The following is a 27,690-nucleotide window of genomic DNA, read 5'->3' as shown; positions in this document are numbered from 1 at the left end:
ATCATGGTCCAAACACACCAAGACAGTCGTGAAGAGGGCACGACAACACCTTTTCCCCCTCAGGAGACTGAAAATCTTTGTCATGTGTCCTCAGATCTTCAAAAAGTTCTACAGCTGTACCATCGAAAGCATCCTGGTTGCATCACCGCCTGGTATGGCAACTGCTCGGCCTCTGAACGCAAGGCGCTACAGAGGGTAGTGTGTACGGCATAGTAAATCACTGGGGCCAAGCTTCCCGCCATCCATGACCTCTATACCAATGACCCCCCTTTTTTTTACGCTGCTGCTACTTGATGTTTATTATCTAGTCAAAGTCACTTTAGCCCTACCTACATGTACATATTACCTCAACTAACCTCTATCCTTGCACATGTACCCCCTTTATCACTGTACAGGTACCCCCTTTATATAGCCTCGGCATTGTTATCTTATTGTTGCTCTTTTATTTTTTACTTTTGTTTATTTATGTGACAAAAAACATTTTATTTTATTTTACTGTGCGGGACCTTTAATCCACTCAAACATCAGTAATACAAAACACAAACAAAAAACGCTCAGTCCTTCAAAATACACTCAGAGCCCTACTCAGATCTGGTGACATGAGAGGACGGAACTGCTGCTCCAGTCAGCAAGCCATACGTCCTTCATTCCCAAGAAGCGTTCAGCTGCAGATACAATGATTATTGATCTTTCCACTCCTGCAGTGCGGGTTATCGACATAGCAATAAATGCCAAACGATCTACTTTCTTCACGACAAGGGTATCTGGATCCTGTATCTTGTGAACGGCACCCATATCACTGGACTGTGGTGTCTCCAGGACAACCAAACCACTAGAACATCTCTTATCCTCGCCATCTCTGCCCCCTTCACCCTTACAGAACATTCAGAGAAGTCATGTGGATGCTTCCCACCACAATTGCGACATCCAACATCATCATCTTCCGCAGGAAAAATAATCAGTCAAGCCATGCTCTCTGCAAACACTTGACACAATGTCATGCCCAAATGGTTTGCAGTTGGAACACTGCAGTAACCTGGGGACAAATGCCCTCACATGGTAACTCACATATCCCATCTTGACATGTGTAGGGAGCGTCTCCACATCAAAAACTGTAACACAGACATGTTCTTTATCTTCTTTTCATTGAACATATGCGTCAATCGTCAAGCCCCAACAACTTCAGACATTTTCATTCTTCTCAGCCCCAACTTCCACAAATAACACCCTTGATTGGTGCCCTGCTCTGAAAATCGAAAGCAGTCATGTCTTTCTCCTTGATTCTGTGAGGCGCAATACACGCTCTGTTTGTTTTACCAAAGAAATCTACAAAATTCAACTCCTGGTCTCCCTCACAGATTCCACAGAACACATCCCTTTCTTCACCATCTTGGCAACATCAAAGCAGATCTCCCAGGTATATCTTCCCATCCTCAAACTGCACTCCTAAGACAAAACTGTTAAGTAGTTGTGACATGAGGAGTATGCTAACTAGACAGCGTTTTAACTGTGATTTTAGCTCTCTTTATCCTGCTTTAGCGACTGTAGTCCATCCAGTATTTTCAGCACCCTCATTGTCATCTTTACTAGTGCCATCAAATTCAAAGTCAGTATCCACTTCTGCCGTTCTCTCTCACACTGACAGATCCCAACATCTACCGTTGGAGTCATGAAACCCACAATAACATCTGCTAAATAGGTGTATGTGACCAATAACATTTCATTTGAATTGATTTGAGAAGGGTTAGCCTTGCACAGGTGAGAGTGATTAGTCAATCAATGCATACTCTATAAACAGGTGTCAGAAGAAATTCCTAATCACTTTCTGAAGGTGAGCGTGTGGGCTGTAACTCAGTAGCCCATGGATTTGACTTGTTCTGTGATTGCAAGTTAGTCTTTGACGTCCCTAAAGAAACGAGGCCATTTAATTTCAACCTTTGTGTTTATGGCATTGCGCAGAGAGGGAAGGTCCGGGGTTATTGTTAAAGTACCTGGTCACTTTTGTACTGATCAGTTATGTGGAGACATATTTTATTGAGGGATAAATATTGTTCATTCTCTTCCTCACCTGTCTTTCAGATGCTTCACCTGACAAAAGGATGTGTGGGGTGCTTGCTTTCCAGGCGAGCAGTTTTGGCACTGACCAACAGTGGTGCAAGGATGTCAAGCCATGACCACCACGGTAATCATTGACGTTGAACTGCATGCATAATTGTCTGCTGGAAAAATTGATGTAATATATTTTTTCAAATGTATTCAGTCACTACACAGCCCAGTTCAGGTCTCTCCAAACCTGTTCCTGGAGAGCTACCCTGGTGTAAGTTTTCACTCCAACCCCAGTTGTAACAAACCTGATACAGTTTATCAATCTGCTAATTATTAGAATCAGGTGTGCTCGATTAGGGTTGGTGAGCCCTGGTGTTGTGTTGACCCTCTTATTCAAGCTAGGTACATTTGAAATGGCATGGCTTGCTGTGCCATTGCATTTACGATCAGCAGATGGTGGTGTTGACTTTCAAGTACTGAATGGTGCTACAAGCACAAATACCTGAGGTCTTCACCGCAAACTCTCCCGCACGTACTTTATCAACGATGTGTCCCATCTCCTGTACTGTAGAGGTCTCCAACAAATTGGACATGTCCCAGCCAATTTACTCGGATCGTCTGGACACCCCTCTGCCAGACAGACCATGGAAGGATGTCCTCGACTCTACGGATAAGAGCCTGAAACAGAAAGAGAAGGGTCCCTGGACTGCGCTGTCCAAGGAGGAGAAAATCGCCTGTAAGCCCCACATTCCTTCTCATGTCAGAGCCTTTAATCCTGCTATTCTTAATATTTCTCCTTCTGTATCCCAGTGTACAGGCTGAAGTTCAACCACACCTATCCTGAGATGAAGAGGCCGTCCCATGAGTGGAAAACTGTGATTGGTGGGATGTTCATAGTCTTTGGCATCACTGGTCTGGTGGTCTTTTGGCAGTGCCACTATGGTAAGACTTAATTAAAGGGTATTAACATTTGGAGCATGCTCTCCAGATGCCTCATTCCTTCAACCTTATGCCAAGTCTAAACTATTTTATGCTACTGCATTTCTCATGGTTGATTTGCGAAACTTCCTCAAGCCATTATCACATGGATGGGCGCTTGTTCCGTCCTTAAACTTGCTGTTCTTTTTCTCCTTTGTGCGTCCCACAGTGTACCCACCCCAACCTCATACCTTTGGTGAGGAGTGGCAGGCTAAGCAGATCCAGAGGATGCTGGATATGCGGATCAACCCAATTGAGGGCCTTTCTGCCCAGTGGGACTACAAGAACAAACAATGGAAGTAAAGGGAATAGACCACTGCCTGAAGGAGGAATGGTTCGACTTGACACCTTGAGCCTCTCTTCAGCCGCCATAATGGCAATCCATCCATTCTCTTACGGTTTAAGTAATAAATTACTTAACTGGTTTCCTTCTCTCTCCATCTGAAAAAATAACAGTATATTACAGGCTGCTTGTCCTCAACCTAATTTCTGCTTGAGTGTTCCTGTGGTCGTCTCTAGTTTGGCCGTAAGTGAATGTCAGGACCAACAACAGTCTACATTTGTTTGATCCCCTTGCTGAAACGCTCTAGGAATTTCTACTCAAACTGTTCAAAGTATCACTGTGTACACATCAAATCCTTGTGCCTTTGTTTTCCTTTCCTAATATCGGTTAACATTGCAAAGAATGTTAGTTTTGTAGAAATAAAAATTCAGTGTTCTCCATGTTCCAGATTGGTCTTTATTAGTTTCATGTAATCTACACATTTACATTTGAATTGTGACAGACCATTCAACATGTTCACTCCTTTAAGCCATAGGTATCAAATTCATTCCAGAGGGCTGTGTGTGGGTTTTTGCACTTCCCTTGTCCTTGATTGAGGAATAAAGATCAATAATGAACTCTGCACACCTGGAGCATAATTGAAAGGAAACTCCTACAGACACTTGATCCCGCCATGGAATGAGCTTGACACCCCTGCTTTAAGCTATCAAATGGGGAAATAACTATTTCAGCAGTTAAACCACAAAGGATACATTTAAACAGACAGCCCCAATTCAGAACATGTGATTGGAAAAAATAAATTAGGCTGCTTGTGTAAATGCAGCCATATGCAAAAGATGGAATTTCAGGCCATTCGAAGGGACACTACTTTCCCCTAAATATCTTAACATTTTAAAGTCACTTTTCTTAAATATGTTACTAAGCTATGATACTATTCTAAATCATTGTTTTAAATAACTAGTATACATAGTGTGTCAATGCGGTTTAGATTCCTTGTACCTCCTGCAAACATTTGCCATAGTCCATTCCACACGCATGCACACAATCTCACATAAGTGGAGAGAACTTCACATAAAAAGGTAACATTGGAGAAAGCCTGCAAGTAGCTTTTTGTGGGGCACACTAGAAAAATATACTGTATTGGAATGTATCAAATCAGATCTGTGATGAAATGGTGTGTTCATGATCAGTTGGGGAACATTTAGTCATAGGTAAAGTGAAAACCTTGACCCCAATATGTGTTGAGATGAGTATCAAGACCCTAAGCAGGATGGCATACCTGAACACATGCTCCACATCAGCAGACTCACCTAAATACCCTGGAGGGCACTGTCAGAGGCTTTGTCTCTGATATAATGGAGGTTAATGGCAGGCAGAAATGTTTCCTAATGAAACCAGTTATTCATTGCCAATAGAGAAAAGCAGACAACTGTGACATGTACTTTTAAATCTGTTATGTCACCAATATTTTGCAGGAAATGCATAGAAAACATGGGCTGAATAAACTCAGAGCTTTGACAAAATACAGCATAGGAAAAACGGTTGCACCTTCAGTCCAAACATAGCTCTACTACACTTTTCAAATGAATTGTGGGAAAAACACTGCAAGTGTGAGAGCATCTATCCAGCTTTGAAACAGGAAACAGCTGCAAACAGGAGCCTCTGGCTGGTGTGAGTCTGGACTGTGTTTACAACTGTACCTGCTACACAAGAGGACCCCCTATGTCCCTCGGGCTCCGTTCCCTGAAGCAGAGATCGGTTAGAATGTGAGTAGATGGGTTGCACACATCTCGCCTCACCTGTCAGCTCAGGAGCGTGACACCATAAAAATAAATATCGGCAGACGACAAAACACCCTCCTGAGTGTTTAAATTAAAGATGTTTGGAAACTAAGGAATGGTTTTCCCCTGTCTCTGTCGACTAGGTTTGACAGGAGATGTGCTCTGAACAGCAGGTGGGCCTGTGTTGAGTGACGCACGCCCTCAGCTGCAGTGACAGGGAGAACAGAAATGAATGTGCCACATTGTGTGGAAATGAAGGCACAGAGACAGAGGTGGCAGGTTGAATGGGTCCCGCCCTGAAGCTTGCCTGCCAACAGTTTCTCATGTCTCAAGAGCTATATGCACATTAGAAGTCTAACGGATCTTTTAACCCACAAAAATCGATTTCCTGCTTTATTCATCGATCTTATTAGCGAAACAAATCATTAGGCTGTGTTGCAAGTCGTAAATACTGAACAATCTTTTCCTCCATTATAATAAGAAAACAGCCTTTGTACCAACAGCTGCTAGAATAAATACTCCTCATCACTGGCTCTTGGTTTGTTGTGCGCCTTGTGTTGTCTGTCTAGACAGGGCGGTGTGTGTGTGTGTGTCAGGTACGCAGTTACCACCATCAGGACAGGAAATCACATGGGTTTTAATGGTTTAAAAAAAAACAATACACAAACCAATGAACACACATGGAAAACTATCACCTCATTCATTACAGGCCAATGCGCCTGACGTGGTGCACGAGAGTCAAGATCGAAAACTGTCTCAATCACTTGTTACACTTACAACTTGGAGATGAAAAAAAAATACATTTACAATTAACATTGAGCTAGTGAGTGTGATATTGGCAGTCTTTTGGCTAGGTTGTTTGGAGTGCACTGCATCTACAAAGCAGCCATGTCAAAACTACACTGAGGTGGACAGATGTTGATTTTCAGTGCCATTTCCCCCCCTTCTTTTACAGGTGGAAAGTTTTTTGGGGTGTTAGAGACCATCAACAAGACTAACCTCAGAGATGAGGCTAGTAAATCCCCATCAGCACAGACGTGCCTATAGATGGAGCACATCATGCAAAATGAAAGTAAATTTGTAAAACCAAATGAATACAGCAATTGGAGAAGATACAGGAAAGAGTAAAAAGGAAACTGAGGAACATTTGGTCCAAGACAGTTCTATCCGCCTCCATTTTCTTGTGTTTTAGGGTGTTTGATGAGGGTAACATTAGTGACCATCACTCTCTTTAATCTCAACAGTCAACGAGACCTCAGTGCATTGTGGGATGTAAGGTTAAACCGTAAACATGTCCTTTCTTGGCAAATAAAGGAGAAATACGAAAGTAAAAAAGTTCCTTCATTTCCCCCCCTACAAGATGGCGTCTGTGCTTGTCAATCTCACAGGCGTTTCTGAGCAATGAGTGACCCTACGATGACTCCTGTAACCAGTGTCATCCCCGCCAGCAACCACTTCTTAAAGCTCTCCTGAGACTTCCTGCTCTCAGCTGCAGCGTCCTTCCCAAAGATCTCTGCAAACCGGTCCTGGAGACGAGAGAGAGGGCGTTAGCACTTAAGAGTTTTAGATTTAGATCCCCAACAGCCAATGGCTTTAGCTAGTCTGACACATAAAAAAAAAATACATCAGACAAAAATACTTTACAATTTACATTTAAAAAAACAGACTTACATTACTACATATACCTTAACTAGGTCAGATATAACAGGGTAGCAGTGTTGTGCTTTGTTTTGCTTGAGTAATTTGAGATGGGTTCCATGTGATCATAGCTCAATACAATACTGTGCGTGGCCTTGAATTCATTCTGGATTTGGGGACTGTGAAGAGTCCCCTAGTGGCAAGTCTGGTGGGGTAAGTACACACACACAAAAATAAATAAAAAGGAAGTATGTGGACAACCCTTCAAATTAGTGGATTCTGCCATTTCAGTCACACCCGTTGCTGACAGGTGTAAACAATTGAGCATACAGCCATGTACTCTCCATTGACTGGGGCGGCAGTGTAGCCTAGTGGTTAGAGCATTGGACTAGTAACCGAAAGGTTGCAAGTTCAAATCCGAGCTGACAAGGTACAAAATCTGTCGTTCTGCCCCTGAACAGGCAGTTAACCCACTGTTCCTAGGCCGTCATTGAAAATAAGAATTTGTTCTTAACTGACTTGCCTAGTAAAATAAAGGTAAAAAAAAAAAAAACAAAAACATTGGCCTTACAGAAGAGCTGTGACTTTCAATGTGGCACTGTCATAGGATGCCACCTTTCCAACAAGTCAGTTCATCAAATTTCATTTAAAGTTTGTGGTAGATCATTAGTAAATATACAACAGTGAAGGGCCAAGACCGCTGCCTTGCGGATTACCACACTTTATATTTTACATGAGAGAAGCTTCCATTAGTCACTGGACTTTATTCTGCTAACTGTTCCAAATGAATTTGGTAAAAGGGCTTTTATGTACTCTGCGCCATCGTCTTGGAACACCTTACAAAATACTTTTAAACTGGAAGAACTTGTCCCGATTGAGGTTTTTAAATCACTGATGAAGGATTTTGAGGCTGATTCCCTGACCTGTCAATGTTTTTAATTTGCTGTTTTATACTCTTGTGAATTCAATGTTTGTTACTAGATTGTACTTGTAGTTTTTCATGTTGTCTGTCTAAGTTTTTTGAAATGACTTGGTGCTGCCCATCTTGGCCAGGGCGCTCTTGAAAAATATATTTTAATCTCATTGAGCCCTTACTGGTTAAATAAAAGGTTACAGGGGGCAGTATTTCCACGTCAGGATGAAATGCATGCCCAAATTCAACTGCCTGCTACTCATGCCCAGAAGATAAGATATGCATATTATTAATAGATTTGGATAGAAAGTTTCTAAAAAAAACAAAAACTGTTTGAATCATGTCTGAGTACAACAGAACTTATTTAGCGGGCAAAAACCCAAGGACAAACCATTCAGATTTGTTTGTTTGTTGAGGTCACTTCAATGGGGTTTGATTGGGAATCCAGATTTCTAAGGGACCTTCTTGCAGTTCCTATCGCTTCCACTGGATGTCAACAGTCTTTAGAAATTTGTTGAGGTTATTCCTTTGTGTAATGAAGTACGGCCATCTTGAACGAGGGTCACTTGAAGTGTACTGTTAGATAGAGGCGCGTGACCAGAAAGCATGCTTCAGTTTGTTTTCTTCCTGTTTTGAACACAGATCATCCAGTCTTCAATTTTATCGATTATTTACGTTAAAATACCTAAAGTTGTATTACAAAAGTAGTTTGAAATGTTTTGGCAAAGTTTACAGGTAACTTGAGATATTTTGTAGTCATGTTGAGGAAGTTGGAACCAGTGTTTCTCTGGATCAAACGCGCCAAATAAATTGACATTTTGGATAATATGAGTGCCAACAAAAGAAGCTCGTCAAAGGCATGAATTATATTTTTATTTATACGTTTTGTGTCACGCCTGTATGGTTGAAATATGGTTTCTTTGTTTACTGAGGTGCTATCCTCAGATAATAGCAGAGTTTGCTTTTGACGAAAAGCCTTTTTGAAATCTGACATGTTGGCTGGATTCACAACAAGTGTAGCTTTAATTTGCTATCTTGCATGTGTGATTTAATGAAGTTTAAATTTTATAGTAATTTATTGTAATAAATAGTCATTTGAATTTGGCTCTCTGCATTTTCCCTGGCTTCTGGCCAGGTGGGACGCTACATATCCCAGAGAGGTTAAAGAAGACACTGTTCTATTGGACAGAAAGCGCTCAACCTATTATATATTGCAGAGAATGTAAAGCCATAACACATCAGTTTTTCCAATAACAGATTATTTTCAATAAGATCAAAGGCTGCACTGGAGCATTGGATCTGGTCAAATGATCAATTTGAGTGACAGCTAGAAAAATGCGCAATGATGTGGTGCCCATATGTGTCGTAGTATGCAATTTTCAGGGACCACTGGCTCCTGAGTGCCATTTCCAAAACTACTACAAAAGTAGTGGAGAGTCGCTTTAATAGGTGCATGTCAATAACTGGAAGAAACCTTGTTAATGCATCAAGTGCAGTGTCTGAAAGCTCATTAAACACAGACCAAATCCTTTAAACATCTTCAACTTTGGAGTCACTACAAAATCTCTTGTATGATCTCTTATACACTATTTTGAGACACAGCCTTTGGAACTTTGGCTTTTCTAAATATAGCAACTATACTATGGGTCTGGATACAGCATTAGAAAAAAGTTCTGCAGCATTAGTAAAAATGTGATCAATACATGTAGATGATATAGTTCCTGTAGTCTTTGTAAACACCCTGGTAGGTTGATTAATAACCTGAACCAGATTACAGGCACTGGCAATCCGTGAGAAGCTTCCTCTTGAGCGGACAGCTTGATGAAAACCAGTCTATATTCAGGTCATGTTACCATCATATACACTATCAAGCATTGCACACATTATCCAGATATAGACTGTTAGCACTTTTTATTTTATTTATTCATTCGTTATTTTACCAGGTAAGTTGACTGAGAACACGTTCTCATTTGCAGCAACGACCTGGGGAATAGCTACAGGGGCGAGGGGGATTAATGAGCCAATTGTAAACTGGGGATTATTAAGTGACCGTGATGGTTTGAGGGCCAGATTGGGAATTTAGCCAGGACTCCAGAGTCAAGACACCAGTTTAACGTCCCATCCGAAAGACGGCACCCTACACAGGGTCATTGGGATATTCCTTTAGACCAGAGGAAATAGTGCCTCCTACTGGCCCTCCAACAGCATCTGGTCTCCCATCCAGGAACTGACCAGGACCAACCCTGCTTAGCTTCAGAAGCAAGCCAGCCGTGGTATGCAGGGTGGCATGCACTTGGTAGCCTTTTAGCAAAATAAGAGGCTTTATATGAGGAAAGTGAACTTGCAACCACAACACTAACAGCATTAGACATGAGAGCCTCCCTAAAAATCAACAGAATTAGGTGAAATTACACCCTTTACAATATAATGCAGTAATCTTAAAATCAGAGCCAAATCAGATTAGAAAGTAATCAGAATTAGTTGGCAAAGCTTAATAATGTGTGTTGAGACAATTTACAACCACACAAAATCAATCCCCACCCCTCACACCCACAAGTGTCCCTACACCTCCAAGCTACAATAGTAAGGTACTAGCAAGAAAAAAAAAAAAATGGGCTGATGAGTGAGTGAAAAAAAAAGTGTTGACATTTATATCAATCATCGCTTCGATACGACAGACGAAAATATAAAATGTCACCAGCACAAAACCTCCCCATGCCATTAATTTGAACTGCAGTAACCCCCAAGTGAATAACTTTCCTTGTTGACATTTTCACCACCTTCGTGTCATCCTTAGCCCACCCCTTCCTGTAATTAATTCGAGAACAACCCAGAACATTGACATAACATTCTGCAGTTCTGGCTACAGCCACAAGAGGGAACAAGCGCACATTGGATGATTCATCCGCTTGTGTCTGGCACGGATGTTATGGCTGGCTGGGGTGGGTGCTTTAGTGCAGTGAATAGTGGACGGTCTTGATTGGGCAGTAAAATAAACAAAATCATTCTGAAACAAAAATGGATTACTATAAATCAAATAGTTGACATAACTGAACATGCATATGGGGACTCAGAAGAGCCCAAATCAGACGCAGCCTCAAATAAGGCAATCATTGGAGACATTCCAAACATGCTGATTTGATTAAAGATGTGTGGTGTGCGTCTGACACCCTGCTTCCTTCCGCTCTAACAGGGTGATACATCACTCCTCCTCCCTGCTGACTTCAACAATAAAGAAGAAAACTTAACAATGGAATATGGGAAGAGGGAAGCACAGAAACAGCAGGAAAGAGCCAAGACGGCCATGTTTGTGTGTATACATGTGTAGTGGCAGGTAGCCTAGCGATTAAGAATGTTGGGCCAGTAAGCGAAAAGGTCGCTGGTTCGAAACCCGAGTCGACAAGGTGAAAACACTGTTGATGTGCCCTTGAGCATGGCACTTAAACCTAATGGCTCCTGTAAGTTGCTCTAGAAAAAAAGTCTACCATAATGAATGCACGCATGTGTGTGAGTCTGGTAAAGGGCTTCTAAGAAATCAATCTCTCGGTTCTTCAGGAGGCCGTTTCTGAGAAAAAGGAGTGGGTGCGGTGACATGTCGAGGGAAGATAACAGCGCAATAGAGACGGAGAATCATTTATCAGGCACAGAGAGTTAACGAAACGCTAAAAATGACCAGTCTTGCTAGTCAGCTAGCACTGCCAGACAGACAATACTGCAGGGCTACAGATACAAACACTCTCCCATGAATTACACCCAAAGTGTTCACATTCATCACTGCACACTTGACTAATTGATTCCGGTGGAAACACTTGTCAAAAAAACAACCAGGGCCAAACTAAGTTACTGTAGGCGTGTCTGTGTGCGAGTAGATTCTATAAGGAATGTCAACATGTAACTAGCACAGGACCCAGCATCACTTCACAAGAGGTGAAGCCATGGAGAGTATCGCTCCCTGTGAGAACTCCTTGAGGAGGTATGGGAGGAATGTTGTGGGTGTAGAGAAAAGATTGCAGTTTGTGATTACGATAAGGCATGTTAAGAGTACAGAGACAATTAGTGACAGGTGGAATCGAACATCAGTTTCTTCATGAAACATACTAGATTTCACTTCACCTCTCCCGAATAGCTACTTGTCCCTTTCTCCCTATTTTACTACCATACCATCTATGCATCTTTGTTTGTCTTGCACAATGGAGCAATAGTACCACACTGCTCCCTGCGATCCATCATCATGGCAGCAACATACTCAACCCTGTAGTCATCAGTGCTTATCGATCTCTGAAGCGCATTGTACCTGCCCAGGCATGCCTGTAACACACAATTGAATCTATATAGGCCTACTGTATAAACACACTTTCCTAGTGAACTGGGTTTTGAAAAGGCCTACCTGTTAAATTACAGGCAGTAAATCACACTGACACATTGTAATATTTATGCGTACGTGTTTTACTGGTTCAGTCTCAGTCACTACTGCAAGGTAGCTAAGCCTAAACTTGCTTGCTCTCTCCATAAAGACTTTTCCACCTATTCCCCAGAGATGTTAGGCGCTAAGCAGCACCTGTTCCCCAGAGATGCTATGTGCTAAGCAGCAGCCATTCTAAAATGTGTTTTCCAACTTCAGGTTCTCTGTGTTTTTCAACCATTAGCTGAAGAAAGAAGGGGGGGGGAAGAGAAGGGTTTGTGGGACAGAGGAAAAACAAGATTTAATTTGAATGTTGCCATGGTTACCAGAGAGCAGCTGATCGGTGTGCTCAGATCTGATAGATTGCCCAAGACTAGATTCCTGAGACAGAACATTAAGGCAATCAACACCGGCCCCTGAGTTTGTAATCGGTTACTTCACTGTTGCACCATCATCATGACCTGTAACCATGTCTCCATGGTGAAACACTGTCCACTAGATTAGTCAGAATACTTAAATTGTTTTAATGAAATTGGTTACTTTAGAGACTTGAAGCAATATTTGGAGTCTAAACCGAAGTGTTTCTCTCCATAATAGAGCCTTTAATTCAGAGAAAGGCTGAATTGGCCAGAGCCTCTCAAACAACTCAGCAGCAGCTGATCTGGTCAGGTCTCTTTCAATAGAAGTGTCAGTCTGGCAAGCAGAAGGGATAACCGGCAGCAGGACATGGTTGCTAAAGAATTAAAACAATGCTAAACGGGAGCGTTCCATTCAAATGCAGAAAGTAACCCAGAATGTTCACTACTTCTGTGAACTCCAGAATACTGGCATGGCCCTGGGAGGCCTCTGACTAGAAAAAAAAGACAGAATAGGCTTTAAACCAGCCCAACGAAAGACAATGGAGGGTTGCAAAACCTATTGGTCACACTGGCCGGATGTCCTGTCAAATGCTGCATTCTTCAGTGATTGGGCTGGAGATCTGAATTGAATCCAGTACTTGAGTAATGAGTACATCACCTCATAAGAAGGACATGTTTTGAATTTCCTCTGACCTTTGCCGAGTTATAACGAACAAAGTCTCTCTGTGACCCAGTTGTGTGACCGTAGACAGGGTGCTGGTTACAATCAAGAGCGTAAGGGGGGATTTTAACATAAGAGGATGACAGTGTAAAGAAGAAGCCGTCACTAGACTGGCTATAGTCTAGTCCAAAGCGATTCCTGCTCAACTCTTCCTGCTTATTGCAACACACAGGACATGTTGTGCTTCTGGTGCAAAAGTACAATTCCATATCACATCAGAGTTGTTTTTTGAGTAACTGTGGCATTTTCGGACATTTGAGGTCATCTTGCTGCTGGCCAAATATGGTAAACTGAATATGCTCATATTGACCACAGTATGACCCCTTATCTGCCATCATGTGATGCTGCATTGACGCATACAGGGCTAAACTAGACTAGAGTTGAGGCACCGCTCCCATCCTCAGAAAACAACTCATCATGGCTGTCGGCAGACCATCATAATTAGCTATGAGGACTGGCAGACAGTCATCCTCCAGAGAGTGTGAGAGTCGGGCTTTGTGCCAAACCATGGGGCACTGCAGTGTGTGTGTGTGTGTGTGTGGGGGGGGGGGGGTTAATAAACCAGGCAAGTCCCCGGGGGTAGGTTCTGTTCTGCCTTTAACTTTGCCTGCTCAAGGAGAACACCATCTAGCTATAAAGACTGGTGTCTGATTAAACAAGAGTCCACACTAAGCAACTCTGCCATTCATGCCCCTTTAATTAAAACACCCACACAAGGGTGAAGTTAGAGACAACAATACTTTAGCTAGGATGTGGTCTGGTAAGGAGGTAAATAGGGATCAAGGAACTTGAACCCAGATGAGGTCCTATGGTGACATCCCAGGTGGCTATTACAGTTACTGCAGGTTCTACACATGGAGCTGGCATTGAGGGTCTAACCCCTTTCTCTTCTTCTAACGGGTTTCTGTATCTGTGTCCCTGCTGATCCATCCGGAGGTGAATCCATGAATTAAAGAGGAGATTAATGAGTCAGGACATTCAGGCTCAGACACCAATCTGTTCCCCTTCTCACTGGGTCTCACCAGCAGCGCAGCCCCCATTCTGTCACCACTGCACTCTGTACAATCTAGGAAAAAAGGGACCACAGTCGCCACAGAGAAATTTGTCATCAGCAGTGCCACAAACTTCAACCCCCCCCTCAAAAAAAAAAAAAAAACTCACCCTCACTAACACCCCTTACAAAAAGTGGCAAAGACCTACCATCTGTCTGAGAGAAAAAGAGGGGGAGAAAAGAGAACATGAGTGTATGCCAGAGGAAGAGATTAATGAGATAGTGAGGGGCGCAATAAGGGCAGGAACGGTAAGAAAATAAATAATTCTACAATATGGCTTTGTTCAACTGGTTGGCAATGATCATGAGGATAATAGTCAGCTTTATCATCATTACAGTGCCATCAGATTCTGTCATATTTGCTGGGCACCATTATCACCATCTGTCAGTTTCATACATCACAGCTACCACACTAATCCCATAATCTGATATCAGTTATGAGAAGAGAGCGAGAGAAGAACATGCTAAAAGAGAGGGGTTAGATGTAGTCTATGCAATCGAATAAAGCAGCAAATAATTGAAACAGCAAAAGACAGATACTCAGAGGGACAGAGGCAGAGAAAGGGAGAAAATGAGGGAAGGAGAGTGAATGAGGGAGGGGGGAAAGAATTGCTCATGACCTGATTTTCCACACTAAGCCTGCTCAGAACTGGAGCAGAGAGAGCAGCAGCCAAGCAGGCCCAATGTTTCCACCAAGACTGCACCAAAAAACAGACTACTGCTGCTCTAGTTCTATACAACTATCACACAGAAGACATTCATGGTGTCGCTGAGTCATTCTGGCCCCATCTCAGGTAGCTAACTAATGCTGCTCAAAAAGTCCTGGTTGTATGTCTCCAGGGCCCAGCAGTAGCAACAGTAATGCATCTGCTGCCTGTAGCCCTATTAGCATGACGGTTGTACAGTAGGTTACATGATGGCCCAGACTCCGACTGCCAAATGAAGAAGACCTAGCCACCACCACCCTGCTGCACACTGAGACTGAGCCAGATCAGCACAGCTGGATGTCTGGAGCGCCATGCAGAATCAGACGCATGCAGCCATATTTAGAGCACAGTGATGGCTTATTGCTCAGTGTGGTGATGCTAAGCTTGATGGCAAGCTGCGTTGAAGTACACCAAGTGAGCCAGTAGTGCTGCAGGTCAGTCTTCCACGTCACTGGCTGATAGAAGCTATACACTGCCACCAGAAAGTATTTCTACCTCTTGACTTACTCCACATTTTGTTGTGGTACAGCCTGAACTCAAAATGGATTTCTACAATATCCATAATGAAAGATCATGTTTTTAGAAAGTTTGGCATATGTATTGAAAATGAAATACAGAAATCTTATTTACATAAGTATACACACCCGGAGTCAATACTTTGTAGAAGCACCTTTGGCAGCGATTACAGCTGTGAGTCTTTCTGGGTAAGTCTAACAGCTTTCCACACCTGGATTGTGCAACATTTGCTCATTTTGTTTCAAAATTCTTCAAGCTATTTCAATTTGGTTGTTGATCATTGATAGACAACCAATTTCAAGTCTTGCCATAGTTTTTACTTAAATCTTTTTGAAAATATAACTCAGCCACCCAAGAAGATTCAATGTTGTCTTGTTAAGCAACCCCAGCGTAGATTTGGCCTTGTTTTAGGTTATTGTCCTGCTGTCGCGTGAATTAATCTCCCATTGTCTTATGGAAAGCATACTGAACCAGGTTTTCTAGGATTTTGCCTGTGCTTAGCTCTATTCAGTTTATTTATCCTGAAAAACTCTCCAGAACGGCACAATTACAAACAAGCATACCCATAACATGATGCAGCCACCACTATGCTCCTAAGCACCAATCGAAGTAACATAATAAAATAAATGACCATCAAAATCCATCGTTTTAGCTAGAAATCTTTTTGTTGTTGCATGGGCTGCATCTCAAATCCACCGAGGTGGCCGAGCTACAGCTGTGTTTGTCAGACCATGATAAATCCTGAGAGAAAAAAAAAAGGCAGCGTCCAAACGGTTGGGGCTACAACCTAATATGACCACTATGGAAAGATGAGACGCTCAAACACGATGGTGTGTTCCACCAAAAGTGTCACAGGTCGCATTGGAAGTTGGTATCGCTGATGTGCCAACTGTCTGTAGCATTCGAACTGTTTGAATTACAAACTAATATGACCCCAAAATAGAAAGGGGAGATTCTCACAAACAGTGTTCTCCTTTTTGCTCTAAATGGAGGTGTGGAGGTAGTTGCGCCCCCCCCAAAAAAAATGTCATGCATTTTATATTCAGGCTGGAACAATCAATGTGGAAAAAGTCAAGGGGTGTGCATACTTTCTAAAAGGCACTGTAAAGCGAGGGGAGTTGCCGCTAAATGGACGGCACAATTAGGCAAGACCTCATTACGCAGACTAACTAACACATACGAAGTCAGACCAGAGATCCACTGTTGTCAACACAACCATCTACACGGAAAGTATTCAGACCCTTTGACATTTTCCACATTATTACGTTACAGCCTTGTTCTAAAAATGTTTCTTTTTCCTCATCAATCTACACACAATACCCCATAATGACAAAGTAAAAACAGGTTTAAAAATATTTGCAAATGAGTTCAAAATAAAAAACAGAAATACCTTATTTACATAACTATTCAGACCCTTTGCTATTAGACTCGAAATTGAGCTCAGGTGCATCCTGTTTCCATTGATCATCCTTGAGGTTTCGACAACTTGGAGTCCACCTGCAGTAAATTCAATTGATTGGACATGATTTGCAAAAGGCACATACCTGTCTATATAAAAAGGTCCCACAGTTGACAGTGCATGTCAGAGAAAAACCAAGCCTCGAGGTCAAAGGAATTGTCCCTAGAGCTCAGAGACACAGATCTGGGGAAGGGTACCAAAAACATTTCTGCAACATTGAAGGTCCTCAAGAACAGTGGTCTCCATCATTCTTAAACGGAGTAAGTTTGGAACCACCAAGACTTTTCCTAGAGCTGGCTGCCCGGCCAAACTGAGCAATCGAGTGAGAAGGGTCTTGGTCAGGGAGGTGACCTAGAACCCGATGGTCACTGACAGAGCTCCAGAGTTCCTCTGTGGAGATGGTAGAACCATCCAGAAGGACAACCATCTTTGCAGCACTCCAATCAGGCCTTTATGGTAGTGGCCAGACCGAAGCCACTCCTCAGTAAAAAAAAAAAGGCACATGATATTGGAATTTGCCAAAAGGTACCTAACGACTCTCAGACCATGAGAAACAAGATTCTCTGGTCTGATGAAACACAGATTTACCGCTTTGGCCTGAATGCCAAGTGTCATGTCTGGAGGAAACCTGGCACAATCCCTACAGTGAAGCATGGGTGACAGCATCATGTTATGGGGATGTTTTTCAGTGACAGGGACTGGGAGACTAGTCAGGGTCAAGGGAAAGATATACGGAGCAAAGTACAGAGAAATCCTTGATGAAAACCTGCTCAGGACCTCAGACTGGGGTGAAGATTCACCTTCCAACAGGACAACAACTCTATGCACACAGCCAAGACAACACAGGAGTGGCTTCAGGACAAGTCTCAGAATGACTGAGTGGGCCAGCCAGAGCCCGGATTTGAAACCGATCGAAATTCTCTGGAAAGCTGAAAACTGCTGTGCAGCGACGCTCCCCATCCAACGTGACAGCTTGAGAGGCTCTACAGAGAAGAATGGAAAAAAACTCCCCAAATATGGGTGTGCCAAGCTTGTAGCGTCCTACCCAAGAAGACTCAAAGCTCTAACCGCTGCCAAAGGTGCTTCAATAAAGTACTGAGTAAAAGGTCTTGAATACTTACATAAATGTGATCAGTTATTGCACTTATAAAAACCTGCCTTTGCTTTGTCATTATTTGGGTATTGTGTGTATATTGATGAGGGGGAAAAAAACAATTTAATACATTTTAGAATAAGGCTAACGTAACAAAATGTGAATGAAAACAAGGGGTCTGAATACTTTCCCAATGCACTGGATCCCTAGACACTGACTAGTGTCTTGTCCCCTGGCTGCATCCTGCAATCCCATCCAGTCTGTAGCATACAGGTGATTGTGGCTGGATCCCCGTCCAAACCTGGAGGAGTGCCCAACCTTCCTTGAAGGTGAGTTGAGTTGAGTTGAGTTGAGCGGAGCCCCCCCCCCCCTACAATCCCGGTGCAATGGATTGGCCCAGTCTCTCCTACTCCCCTCAGCATCAAGCCTACTGCCTTAGACTGATGGTTCTGTTTACTGCCATTTTCACTCAGTCACTGACACACCGAACATCAACACAAAATACATGGATGGAAGACTGAACACACAAGGAAACAATTTATACTCAACATAAGGCTTGGGAAAAATAAGTGTGTACACAGAATGGGGGGTTGTTGTTTGAGCACACAATGCTGTTACCATTGAACAACTGCAAACAAGGCTGTGAGTATTCTGTGCACTGTGGTTAGAGAAACAGAGACAAAGTCCAGATCATCCTCAATCTATTGATGACAATGACCGTCACTATGCATTTGCATAGTGACAGTCATTATGACTGCACGTCACGCATTACCTGTGTGTGTTGGGGGGGGCTTTATCAGAGGCTTCATCTATCAGGGGAGAGGATACAATCAGTCATGATTGGTGATCAAGTCGGACGGATCGAAAGAAATGGATGGATGATCAGTAAACAAACAGAAGAACATGATGGTGAGCGGGACATAAGAACACATCACGCTGGCGTGTTGTTGCCTGTCCTCCCTGAAACGTCTGCTAGTGTGTGGAGGTTGGGAAAGGAAGACAAGGGAGGGTTGATAGGTCTCAGGGGTACAATCTCCTTGTCCTTTCGGTCAGTCAGACACTGTGGCAGGGAATAGGCGTGTTGTCTGTATCTGGGTATCCTATGTGCATTGGTAATGCGCACGGGTTTTATTTAAAATGCCACTGGAGCAAATATGTGCTGCCTATAAAAAGCCCACAGAAGGACAATGGCAGGAGCTCAGCTGTTCCAGAGTATATAAATAGGATATTAATAAAGTCTGATGTAAGAGTAAAATATGGCTTGTATGATGTCATGTGTTAGGTAAAGGCTATGGTTGAGGTAAAGCACTTTCACAGGAGATTCATGAAGACCTCCGAGACAAAGGATAAACGCAGGAAATTGAATAGTTTCTCTATTTGCATCCTCCCCCTTTTGCCAGTCCCAACTATCATTCTCAGAGCTGCTCTCTCCCACTGACATTCCAAATGAGTTATCCATTACTACATTACAAGTCTGCCAGAGCACGGTCCGAGCATAGCCCCCCTCCAAACAATATTTTTATTGCTATTGAATCCTTGGGGCAGAGAAATGTGCAGTTGTATAGATAATCTTGTGCTATTTTACACATTTTGCCATGAGTCAGATACATTTTAGAGCTAATCTACACATTGTCATAATACATTTCCTGTAATAAAATAAAAAAAGAGAATGTGTTCATTTGCTATATGGGGGCCTGTCTTTCAGGTGTAACCCTGCAGGGGGGTGTGCTACGCTAGTGTGGTCAGAACAAAAGCATTTACCGAGCACATCCAGATACTATTCACCCATAATTGGTAATAACCCAAACCCCCTCTGGCATTCGCTCTCCCAACAACCCGCACTTCCCTCCCTCCATTGCCTGCCTACCCCACCACCTCTCCATCCCTCCTGTACAGGCAATATAGCAGAAGGCTACATTACATACACGTGTTTAGCAGATGTTATTGCAGGTGTAGCAAAATGCTTGTGTTTCTAGCTCCAACAGTGCAGTAATATCTAACAATACACACAATCTCAAGTAAAGGAAAGGAATGAAGAACATAAATATTTGGACGATCAATGTCAGAGCGGCATAGACTAAGATACAGTCGAATAGAATACAGTATATGAGATGATTAATGCAAAATATGTAACATTAAAGTGACCAGTGATTTCAAGTCTATGTATATAGGGCAGCAGCCTCAAAGGTGCAGGATTGAGTAACCAGGTGGAAGCCGGCTAGTGATGGCTAGTAAACAGTCCGATGGCCTTGATAGAAGCTGTTTTTCAATCTCTCGGTCCCAGCTTTTGATGTTCTCTTGCTAGAACAAAAAAGACATACTTGCTGCGTTCCGCCGAGCTTGCTGTTCTACTTGTTGAATCGCCCTCCTCGTCAGTGGTCGACAACTTGACTGAGCTAATCAGAGCGCACAAACCTCCACGTGAGGGAGCCGACAGGAGTGACAAGAAAGAAAGAGGGCATTTTCCCACCTGCTTTTTCATCAGAATTGTTCGAACTAAAACGGAATACCGCCCAATCCTACTAGCTAACGTCTGCTAAACAGTTTGCGTCGCCATTTGCCAGTCAGAATATCGCTAGCTGTTCCATTGACTCTCGGCAGCGAAACAGGCAGCGGTTTCGTTCAAAAACAAATCATGTTACTAGCTGCACTAGTAATCTAGTGGTGGCCATCTGCTAGTATCAATATGGGCTTACTAGAAATACTAGCAACAACATTAGTGCAGCCTGCTCGTTCGCCATCTACAGCAGGCACCAGCCAAACATCTCTTAAGGTACTGCCAACTTGTGGTCTGGAGTATTTTAACGAGGCTGATTGGCATATGATCAGTGCTATCTGAAGAACAAAAAGTTGACTGCCGACACTCCGGGCAGAGGTGCTAAATACCTCAATGCAGTCAGTATCCTTGGTGTGTTTAAGGCTTAACACGTTTCCCTTTCACGCAATGAGGATTCCACCTCACTCCCTGTCCCTATTTCTACTGACTCCTTCCATTCACTTTCAAATCCTCTTTCTTTCCTCTTAGTTCCCTTATTTTACACAAATAATTTTAAATGGGAGTCAGCAGGGACATTTATGGTAACCGACCTTCTCAAATAGTATTGGAGTACCCCTGGACTAGCCGCTCTCTCTTATGACACAATCAGGTAATCGCTTCTCTATACATCCTACAGCTGCCAACGGCTGTGTGTGTGTGCGCGAGCGTCTCTTTGTTCCTGAGGACAGGAACAAAGAGAAGGTGTAGGTGGTTCAACAGGTGAGTGTGACAAGAGAAAAACCACATAAGAGAGTTCGATAGAAATAAGTAAATGAGTGGGTATTTGTTATCGGGAAATATAGGGTAATTTTTCCCCTCTCCCCCCCAGTAGTGTGGGGATGTCCCAGGTGCTACTCACAGAGATGTGTGTGTGTGTGTGTGTGCGATTGTTCTCTTCATGACATAGAAACCACAGACAAATTCAAATCTCTCTTAGCTACTTTAGAGTTGTGTGCATTTTGTGACCAGTATGATGAATTGTGACTGTCCCTGTATAAGCGACATAACATAAAGATAAACAGTATGTTAATGTCTGCGTGTATGTGCATAGGAGTATAGGTCTGAAGAATGCACGTTGTGATCACTTAGTATTGTATGGCTTGAAGGCAAAACAAACTGAAGTTTGGATGCGTGTGTGTGTGTCTACCAAACGACACACTGAGGAAATTACATCTGACTGAGGTGCTATTCCAACATCACAAGGAGAAGTGAAACAAACTACTTGACTGAACACACTATTCCATTCAATATTCTGGCCATTCATGTCTTCAGCTCAGGACAACATTCAACACCTGATGACAGCAAGAACAATGTTCAGATTAATTAAGGTGCTTGGGGGAAAAGAGCTCAGGTATAGGAAGGGACATGTGCTTGGGTGTTTTATCAGCATTAATTGCAAAAACATTAATACAGTCTGGACTTTGTTTAAATAGAGACCTTGAAAGTGATGCGTTACTATTCACTTTAAAAGCTTCTTGTGGTTTGAGGTATTTATTCTGGTGCTTCTAGGTGTGATGGCGGAATATGACAGATGCAGAGCTGTGTCAGTCATCTGCCTGTTTTAAAATTATTTAAAATCAATTTCAGCTCTGCAAGCAACAGAAGACACCATCCAATCTGATGGCCCCTACCTACACAATGTACCCAATCAAATGCCAGTTTTCATTGTTTGAGACTGAGTGTGGAATGGGAAGGGGATGTTGAAACAATCATATGTCAGCCCGCACAAAGAGAAAGAGCTGACCTTAACAGTGTCCTCTTTCCATCCCATAACACACCCACCCACCAGGAACATGACAACCCCTCTCAGCTGACCCAAGAGAAAACACTGCTTTCATCTGCAGGCAGCTGGCTCAGAAGAGGAGAACATGAAAAACAACCAGGGGAAAACAAAGGGCGATCTGTAAAGCCTAGCCTAAGCCTATACTTCATCCCACCCATGAAGACTTCGATCTCAGCCATAAGAGCTCACTTCGATTCAGCTGCAAACTCAATGAAGCTGATCAATGGCAAACATCTACCCCCCCCCATCTTCTCTCTGGTTCTTTCTCCTTTCTCCTTGGCTGACAAAGCAGCCTCTCATATCAGAGGTCAGGCACCAGATACACACAGCTCACACAAATTGACATGATGCAACACACAGAGACAACGGGTGCTAATGTGCACAATCTGATCCTGTTATCAATGACCTCTGAAACTGATGCTTCAAAAACCCAGAGCTAAAATTAACCCCTGCCCTTTCCACAAAACACATCTTTCAGTCATGACTCACCCATCCTCCTTGGCTCTGGATCCAGGGCTGAATGTGGTTGTCCAGGTATACAGTCATCCAGTCTGCAATCCGTCCCACTAGTGGGCTCATCTCCTTCTCCACACACTCTACACAGAGGGCCCCTCCGAAGGCAAACAGGCCCACCACACGTCCCCAGTTCACACCGTCGCGGAAAACCTCATCCATCACGTTCTCGAAGCTCTGGTAGGCTGTGGCCGGCGTGATGTGCAGCTGGGAGGACAGGTCACTGAACGCTCTGGCATAACGCAGCTCAAACTCGTTGGCAGAGTCCCGCAATGCCTCTTTCACTGCGTCCAGGCCCATTGTCCGCTGAGGGGATGAGGGGGGAGACTGTCGTGGTGGAGTCCCAGGACTCGTCCCGTTCACTGTGCCATTGGGGTGTGTCGTGACTGCCACCCCCCCTTCCACTTGTCCCCCCTCACCCCCCTCAGTCCGACTGGGAGCTTCAGTGAGCCCAATGTGGTTGAAGGGGTAGTCTCTCTGTGATAGTTTATAGGTAATATAGTATACCACCAGTTCTCTGTTGTTGTAAGTCATAATTCGTTTCCTTGAGTTTCTTCTTTGCCCCCGGGTCTTGGTTTTACTTGCTAATGACACACCCCTTCAGATCAGGCCTCTATTTTATTTTCAAATCAGTGTCATTCTTTGTATTCAGAAAAAATTGATATCTTGAAGGCAAAAAAACAAGGCTGGTGTAATGGCTCAGACCCTGTGGTAAGAGAACAATGGAGATCTTAATGAACATAATTCATCACAATAAGCATAGGTGAGTTGGGGAGGAGGGGAGCTGTAGTGGGCAAATTTAGACCTCGACAGGTGAGGTCAAAGTGCATCGCTTTAATTGGGGATGAAACAGATGGCAATGTTTGTCATTAACTGCCTGCCCCCACAGATAACCTCCCTTTTCCCCATGGCTTTGGAACAGTCGTGACAGGGCATGGTGCTCTGACTTCCAACAGACTATTTTAAACAGCATTTATTTACCTTTATTTTACCAGGTAGGTTAATACACATCCTTATTTGCAAGAATAGCCAGTAATAAATAAATAAATATTAGTATGAACACATAACAGTTAACCTAATGTTACTTAGTAACCTGTAGTCAGATAAGTATTAACAGTGATTAACTTATTTTCACAAGTAAACCCCAAACTAAGAACAAAAACAATTACAAAAACATTTTTGTTGACAGGGTTGGAGAATAACCGATTACATGTAATCAGGTCCATATAACCTAATTAAACAAACTAAACAGCTACATTACCAGCAAAACTACTGTATTCAGATGAAAGATAGTTCAGAAAAACTAGATTACGTCTTAAATTACTTTAAAATTCAGAAAAGATGTGCGAGAATTCTCTCTCTCAATTACATTAAACTCAGTACTGAAAAAAGGTGCACGTTCAAGTTTGTTCCACCTGAGTGAATCTGACCACAAGTCAGAGACCACTATGATGGCTCCATTGAACACATTTGGTGTGTCTTTTTGTTTTCTACTAATGTCTCTGATGGGTAAAGCAGGGATTTTTCTGCCAATGAACACCTAAGTGTAATTTTCAAGCTGGAAAGTGTGAACTTGTAATAACTACAACCTGATACAAAGTATGTAGAAAAAATAAATGGATCTATATATATATTTTTTTTTTTAAATAATATAATCTGAGAACTAACAATCACCCAAATAAAAAGCTGGACAGTCAGGGAGAATTGGAAATTCCCAAAACAATGATTTTGTTATTATTGTTTTTGCATTAGCCAAGCCAAAATGAATAGAATTGCAGAAAATTAGTTTTAAACTTAAATTCTCTCTCAGCTCCATGGCAAAATTTGTAGAATTTCAGTAAATACTAAGAAATGTCTCGCCAAAATGGGGGACTCTAAAATCAAGCCCGAAAGGGCTGCCACATTCACCAACTAAACCCATTTTTTATCCAGAAAAATGCCTGGAAAGTAATGCAAAAGTAACTGAAAGCAATCCGATTATTTGACCGAGTTCGGGTAATCTCAAAATTACATTACTGATCATTTTGGGACAGGTAACTAGAACAGATTACATGTATAATGTAACCTAACCAATCCTGTTTGTAGATACCCTATTTCTTCATAAAACATTTGTGATTTCGTCATTACTTTGCGCATTCGTGTCAGTAAGACCACTGTTGGTCCTGAACCCTAACCTTTAACAATAAAACCTCAACCATTTTAAAATGTCATGTTCAATGGAGAAGTGACACCAGAAGGATCCCGGATAGCAAGGACCCCTGTTATAACCCTTCACAAAACAACACGTGGGAGAAACGAGGTGCATCTATCTTCCTCATACACACCTTACCTTTTCTAATTGTAATAATAGTGACATTTTGGACTATCTAGTACGGCTGGAGCGTTAAGTGACTATTTTACAAGTTGGAACTCCAAGCAAAGATTCCTAATCGAAAATAAGAACACTAGAAATGACTAGTTAGTGGGTTACTTTGTTGCATTGGCTGTACTATTGAGCGTAATAACTTTACATAAGCCACCGCTAACCAGCACGTGTTGCTAAATTCTCCGAATTCCATGGAGCGTTTTAATGTAACTTGTATCAAATGACAGCCCGTCCATATAATTGAGGGCAAATAATACTGAAAAATTAATTGACAAAGTAACCTTCCAACTTTATCAAAACATAACTACAGTAATTCGTTTGTATTGAGGTTTCATCAAAGTGTCAATTTATTTTCGTCTGATTTAGGAAGTGTTGATAAAAAGCCAGCGAACAGTACATTTAACAGAACGAGCTAATGTTATCATCGCGTAGCTAGTCAGACGGTCTACAACGGACATTGTTATCTTACCTACCTACACCAAAAGTGGAATGTCTTCAACGGGAACACTTCACTGAGCTGCTTTAAAAAAAATCCTATTGTACCAGTCCTGCTGTCAAAATCCGAGAAGGGAAATGAACTATTTCGATGTGGTATGAGTGTCTGTCTGTCGTGAATCCCCTCTGCTCTCGTGTGTGCGCCCAGACTTCTCAATCCAACACGTAACTAAGGCTGCGTTTAAACAGGCAGCCCGATTCTGATCTTTTATTTTCACTAATTGTTTTTTTAAACAATCTGTGAAAAAATATATTTTGTGAAAATATCTGATGTGATTGGTCAAACAAACAATTAGTGGTTTAAAGATCATAATTGTGTAAACGCAGCCAATCCCCATTTTTTCACCAATCAACACTGATGTCGGAGACCTTTAACCACTGCACACACCCACATGAATATGGCTTGTTGGGTAACATAGGCTGTGGTTTTTACAATGTTAACATAAAAGGTAGTTGGCTACATTTGCAATATGCCGAGGCAACCTAATAATTTTACATGTCCCAGCTATAATTCGTCGCTAGTCATCTTGTATGACGAGCTTGGGCTTGTGACTTGCACCTGAAATGTCTATTTTTGCTACTGAAACGGGTCTAAATTCACAATTTCTTTGCATAAGACCTAAGGGAATGTAGCTAGCTAGTTTAGCTAAGCTTGTAACATAAGTCATATTTCCTCTGAATAGCTAGCTAACGTCTTTCCCATTTAATTTGATGATGGCTAGCTCATAGTGCAGTGGTTCTTTAGCTGACAAAAACATTTTCTCATACAATTAGCTAGGAGGTAACGTTAGCTACTAAAAGCCGCACATTCAACCTGAATCGCCAACCAATACGAAACGCTTACTGTAGAAACTTGAATTGTTGGCACAAAGTCCAAAACGAAATCCAAACATCAGCAAATAGGATCATATCCGACATTTCTGCTGGAGCAGGAGCACTCGCAGACTGACTGGCTAGGCAACCAGCAGATCCGACCCGCTTGCTTACAACTGCACTAGGGTCTGACAGGCTTCCCATGTAGATTAAGAGCCAATTTATGCTTGATCCAAAAATGTGGTTGGAGGCGCTGTATGGATGGTGTGAAGCACTTGCAGAGCCTCCTGGGGCATGCATAGGCAAAATTGAGCACCATACTGCATCACCCAAATTCTGGAACAATGTGGAGGGTTCCAGTATAGCTCTGCAATGTCATGATTGATTGATGGTAGATGGGGGCAGGAGGTTCTGTATAAACACAAACTCACTTCCTTAACTTCTTTCACAACATCTCTTCTGTGAAGCACAAGAACTATGAATGCCCTGACTTGTGCAGATGCTATATCACTGTAAATGCTGCCCGGCCAAGGCAGACATCACCGAACTGGCATGAGATATGGCTTGGAAAACGTACCTCAATCCAGGGATGAAAAATGCGCTGTACTCCAAATTATCCCAACTGTTACCCCGAGAAGATTGTACTAGATTAAGACCGTTTTGTCATTCAGAGGAAGACTGTCTGACTCTAGTTTTGCTGTAAGCGAGCAGATCGGATCTGCTGTTCTGGCAAGCTTGCTATCATTTTTTTGTAAACTAACATTACTGTAAAAAGTATTGGGCTAGGTTAGCTGGCTAAAGCTGACATTACTAGATAGCTGTTCCGGCCAGTCATGAAATGATGCCTACTTCATCCAACTCCACGAAAAGATGCCTGTGTGGAATAAACTAGCCAGCTGGCGAGCTATAGAGATGTAGGGAGTTTAGGAAGTTAACGTGAGCTAGCTAATGTTAACAGTTAGCTAGCACCCTACCAAGAGGGTTAATCCTCTTCGACCTAACATTTTCATAATCAAAAGACAACTCACCGATTCCTAACATACTGGGGGTTTACATGATGAAAATGAATGCACATCTCTTAATTAAAAAACTTTGAGTCTTTACATAAGTAAATGAAACATACAGATTTAGCTATACCATAGATTTAGTTCATTTTTCTGTGGCTACACCCCAAACAAAGGATGTTACACATTTCCATGGTAACCTTTGTTACACCCAAATTGCATTCGACACATTCG

The 27,690-nt window shown here is 42.5% G+C and overlaps 2 protein-coding genes across 4 annotated transcripts; one reads left to right on the top strand and one right to left on the bottom strand.

Annotated features, from left to right (window-relative positions):
* The first annotated feature begins 1,744 nt into the window (after nucleotides 1-1,744).
* On the top strand, nucleotides 1,745-3,748 carry LOC135504430 (cytochrome c oxidase subunit 4 isoform 2, mitochondrial-like). The gene is made up of 4 exons (XM_064923032.1): nucleotides 1,745-2,182; nucleotides 2,618-2,782; nucleotides 2,857-2,988; nucleotides 3,194-3,748. The coding sequence occupies exons 1-4, from the start codon at nucleotides 2,017-2,019 to the stop codon at nucleotides 3,325-3,327; spliced, it is 597 nt and encodes a 198-aa protein (XP_064779104.1). The 5' UTR covers nucleotides 1,745-2,016; the 3' UTR covers nucleotides 3,328-3,748.
* Nucleotides 3,749-5,707: 1,959 nt separating this feature from the next.
* LOC135504429 (bcl-2-like protein 1) lies at nucleotides 5,708-26,794 on the bottom strand. 3 transcript variants are annotated; one of them, XM_064923030.1, is made up of 3 exons: nucleotides 26,484-26,794; nucleotides 22,756-23,485; nucleotides 5,708-6,614 (listed from the first exon to the last, which is right to left on the bottom strand). In XM_064923030.1, the coding sequence occupies exons 2-3, from the start codon at nucleotides 23,311-23,313 to the stop codon at nucleotides 6,471-6,473; spliced, it is 702 nt and encodes a 233-aa protein (XP_064779102.1). In that variant the 5' UTR covers nucleotides 23,314-23,485; nucleotides 26,484-26,794; the 3' UTR covers nucleotides 5,708-6,470. The 3 variants fall into 3 exon arrangements, with proteins under 3 accessions (XP_064779102.1, XP_064779103.1, XP_064779101.1); XM_064923031.1 differs by lacking the exon at nucleotides 26,484-26,794 and adding an exon at nucleotides 25,614-26,027; XM_064923029.1 differs by lacking the exon at nucleotides 26,484-26,794 and adding an exon at nucleotides 25,618-26,027.
* Nucleotides 26,795-27,690: the final 896 nt, after the last annotated feature.

This window comes from Oncorhynchus masou, chromosome 18 (assembly GCF_036934945.1).
Source record: "Oncorhynchus masou masou isolate Uvic2021 chromosome 18, UVic_Omas_1.1, whole genome shotgun sequence".
In the NCBI taxonomy this organism is placed as follows: domain Eukaryota; kingdom Metazoa; phylum Chordata; class Actinopteri; order Salmoniformes; family Salmonidae; genus Oncorhynchus; species Oncorhynchus masou.
This window is presented reverse-complemented; position numbering and strand designations above follow the sequence as displayed.

Bases quoted from the DNA above. Each gene is read 5' to 3' on its own strand.
- LOC135504430 (XM_064923032.1), top strand. From the start codon at position 2,017: ATGTGGAGACATATTTTATTGAGGGATAAATATTGTTCATTCTCTTCC. The intron at 2,183-2,617 runs GTAATCATTGAC...CCTGTACTGTAG, and splicing joins GTCAAGCCATGACCACCACG to AGGTCTCCAACAAATTGGAC. The intron at 2,989-3,193 runs GTAAGACTTAAT...TGCGTCCCACAG, and splicing joins CTTTTGGCAGTGCCACTATG to TGTACCCACCCCAACCTCAT.
- LOC135504429 (XM_064923030.1), bottom strand. From the start codon at position 23,313: ATGACTTACAACAACAGAGAACTGGTGGTATACTATATTACCTATAAA. The intron at 6,615-22,755 runs GTGAGTCATGAC...TCTCGTCTCCAG, and splicing joins TCCAGAGCCAAGGAGGATGG to GACCGGTTTGCAGAGATCTT.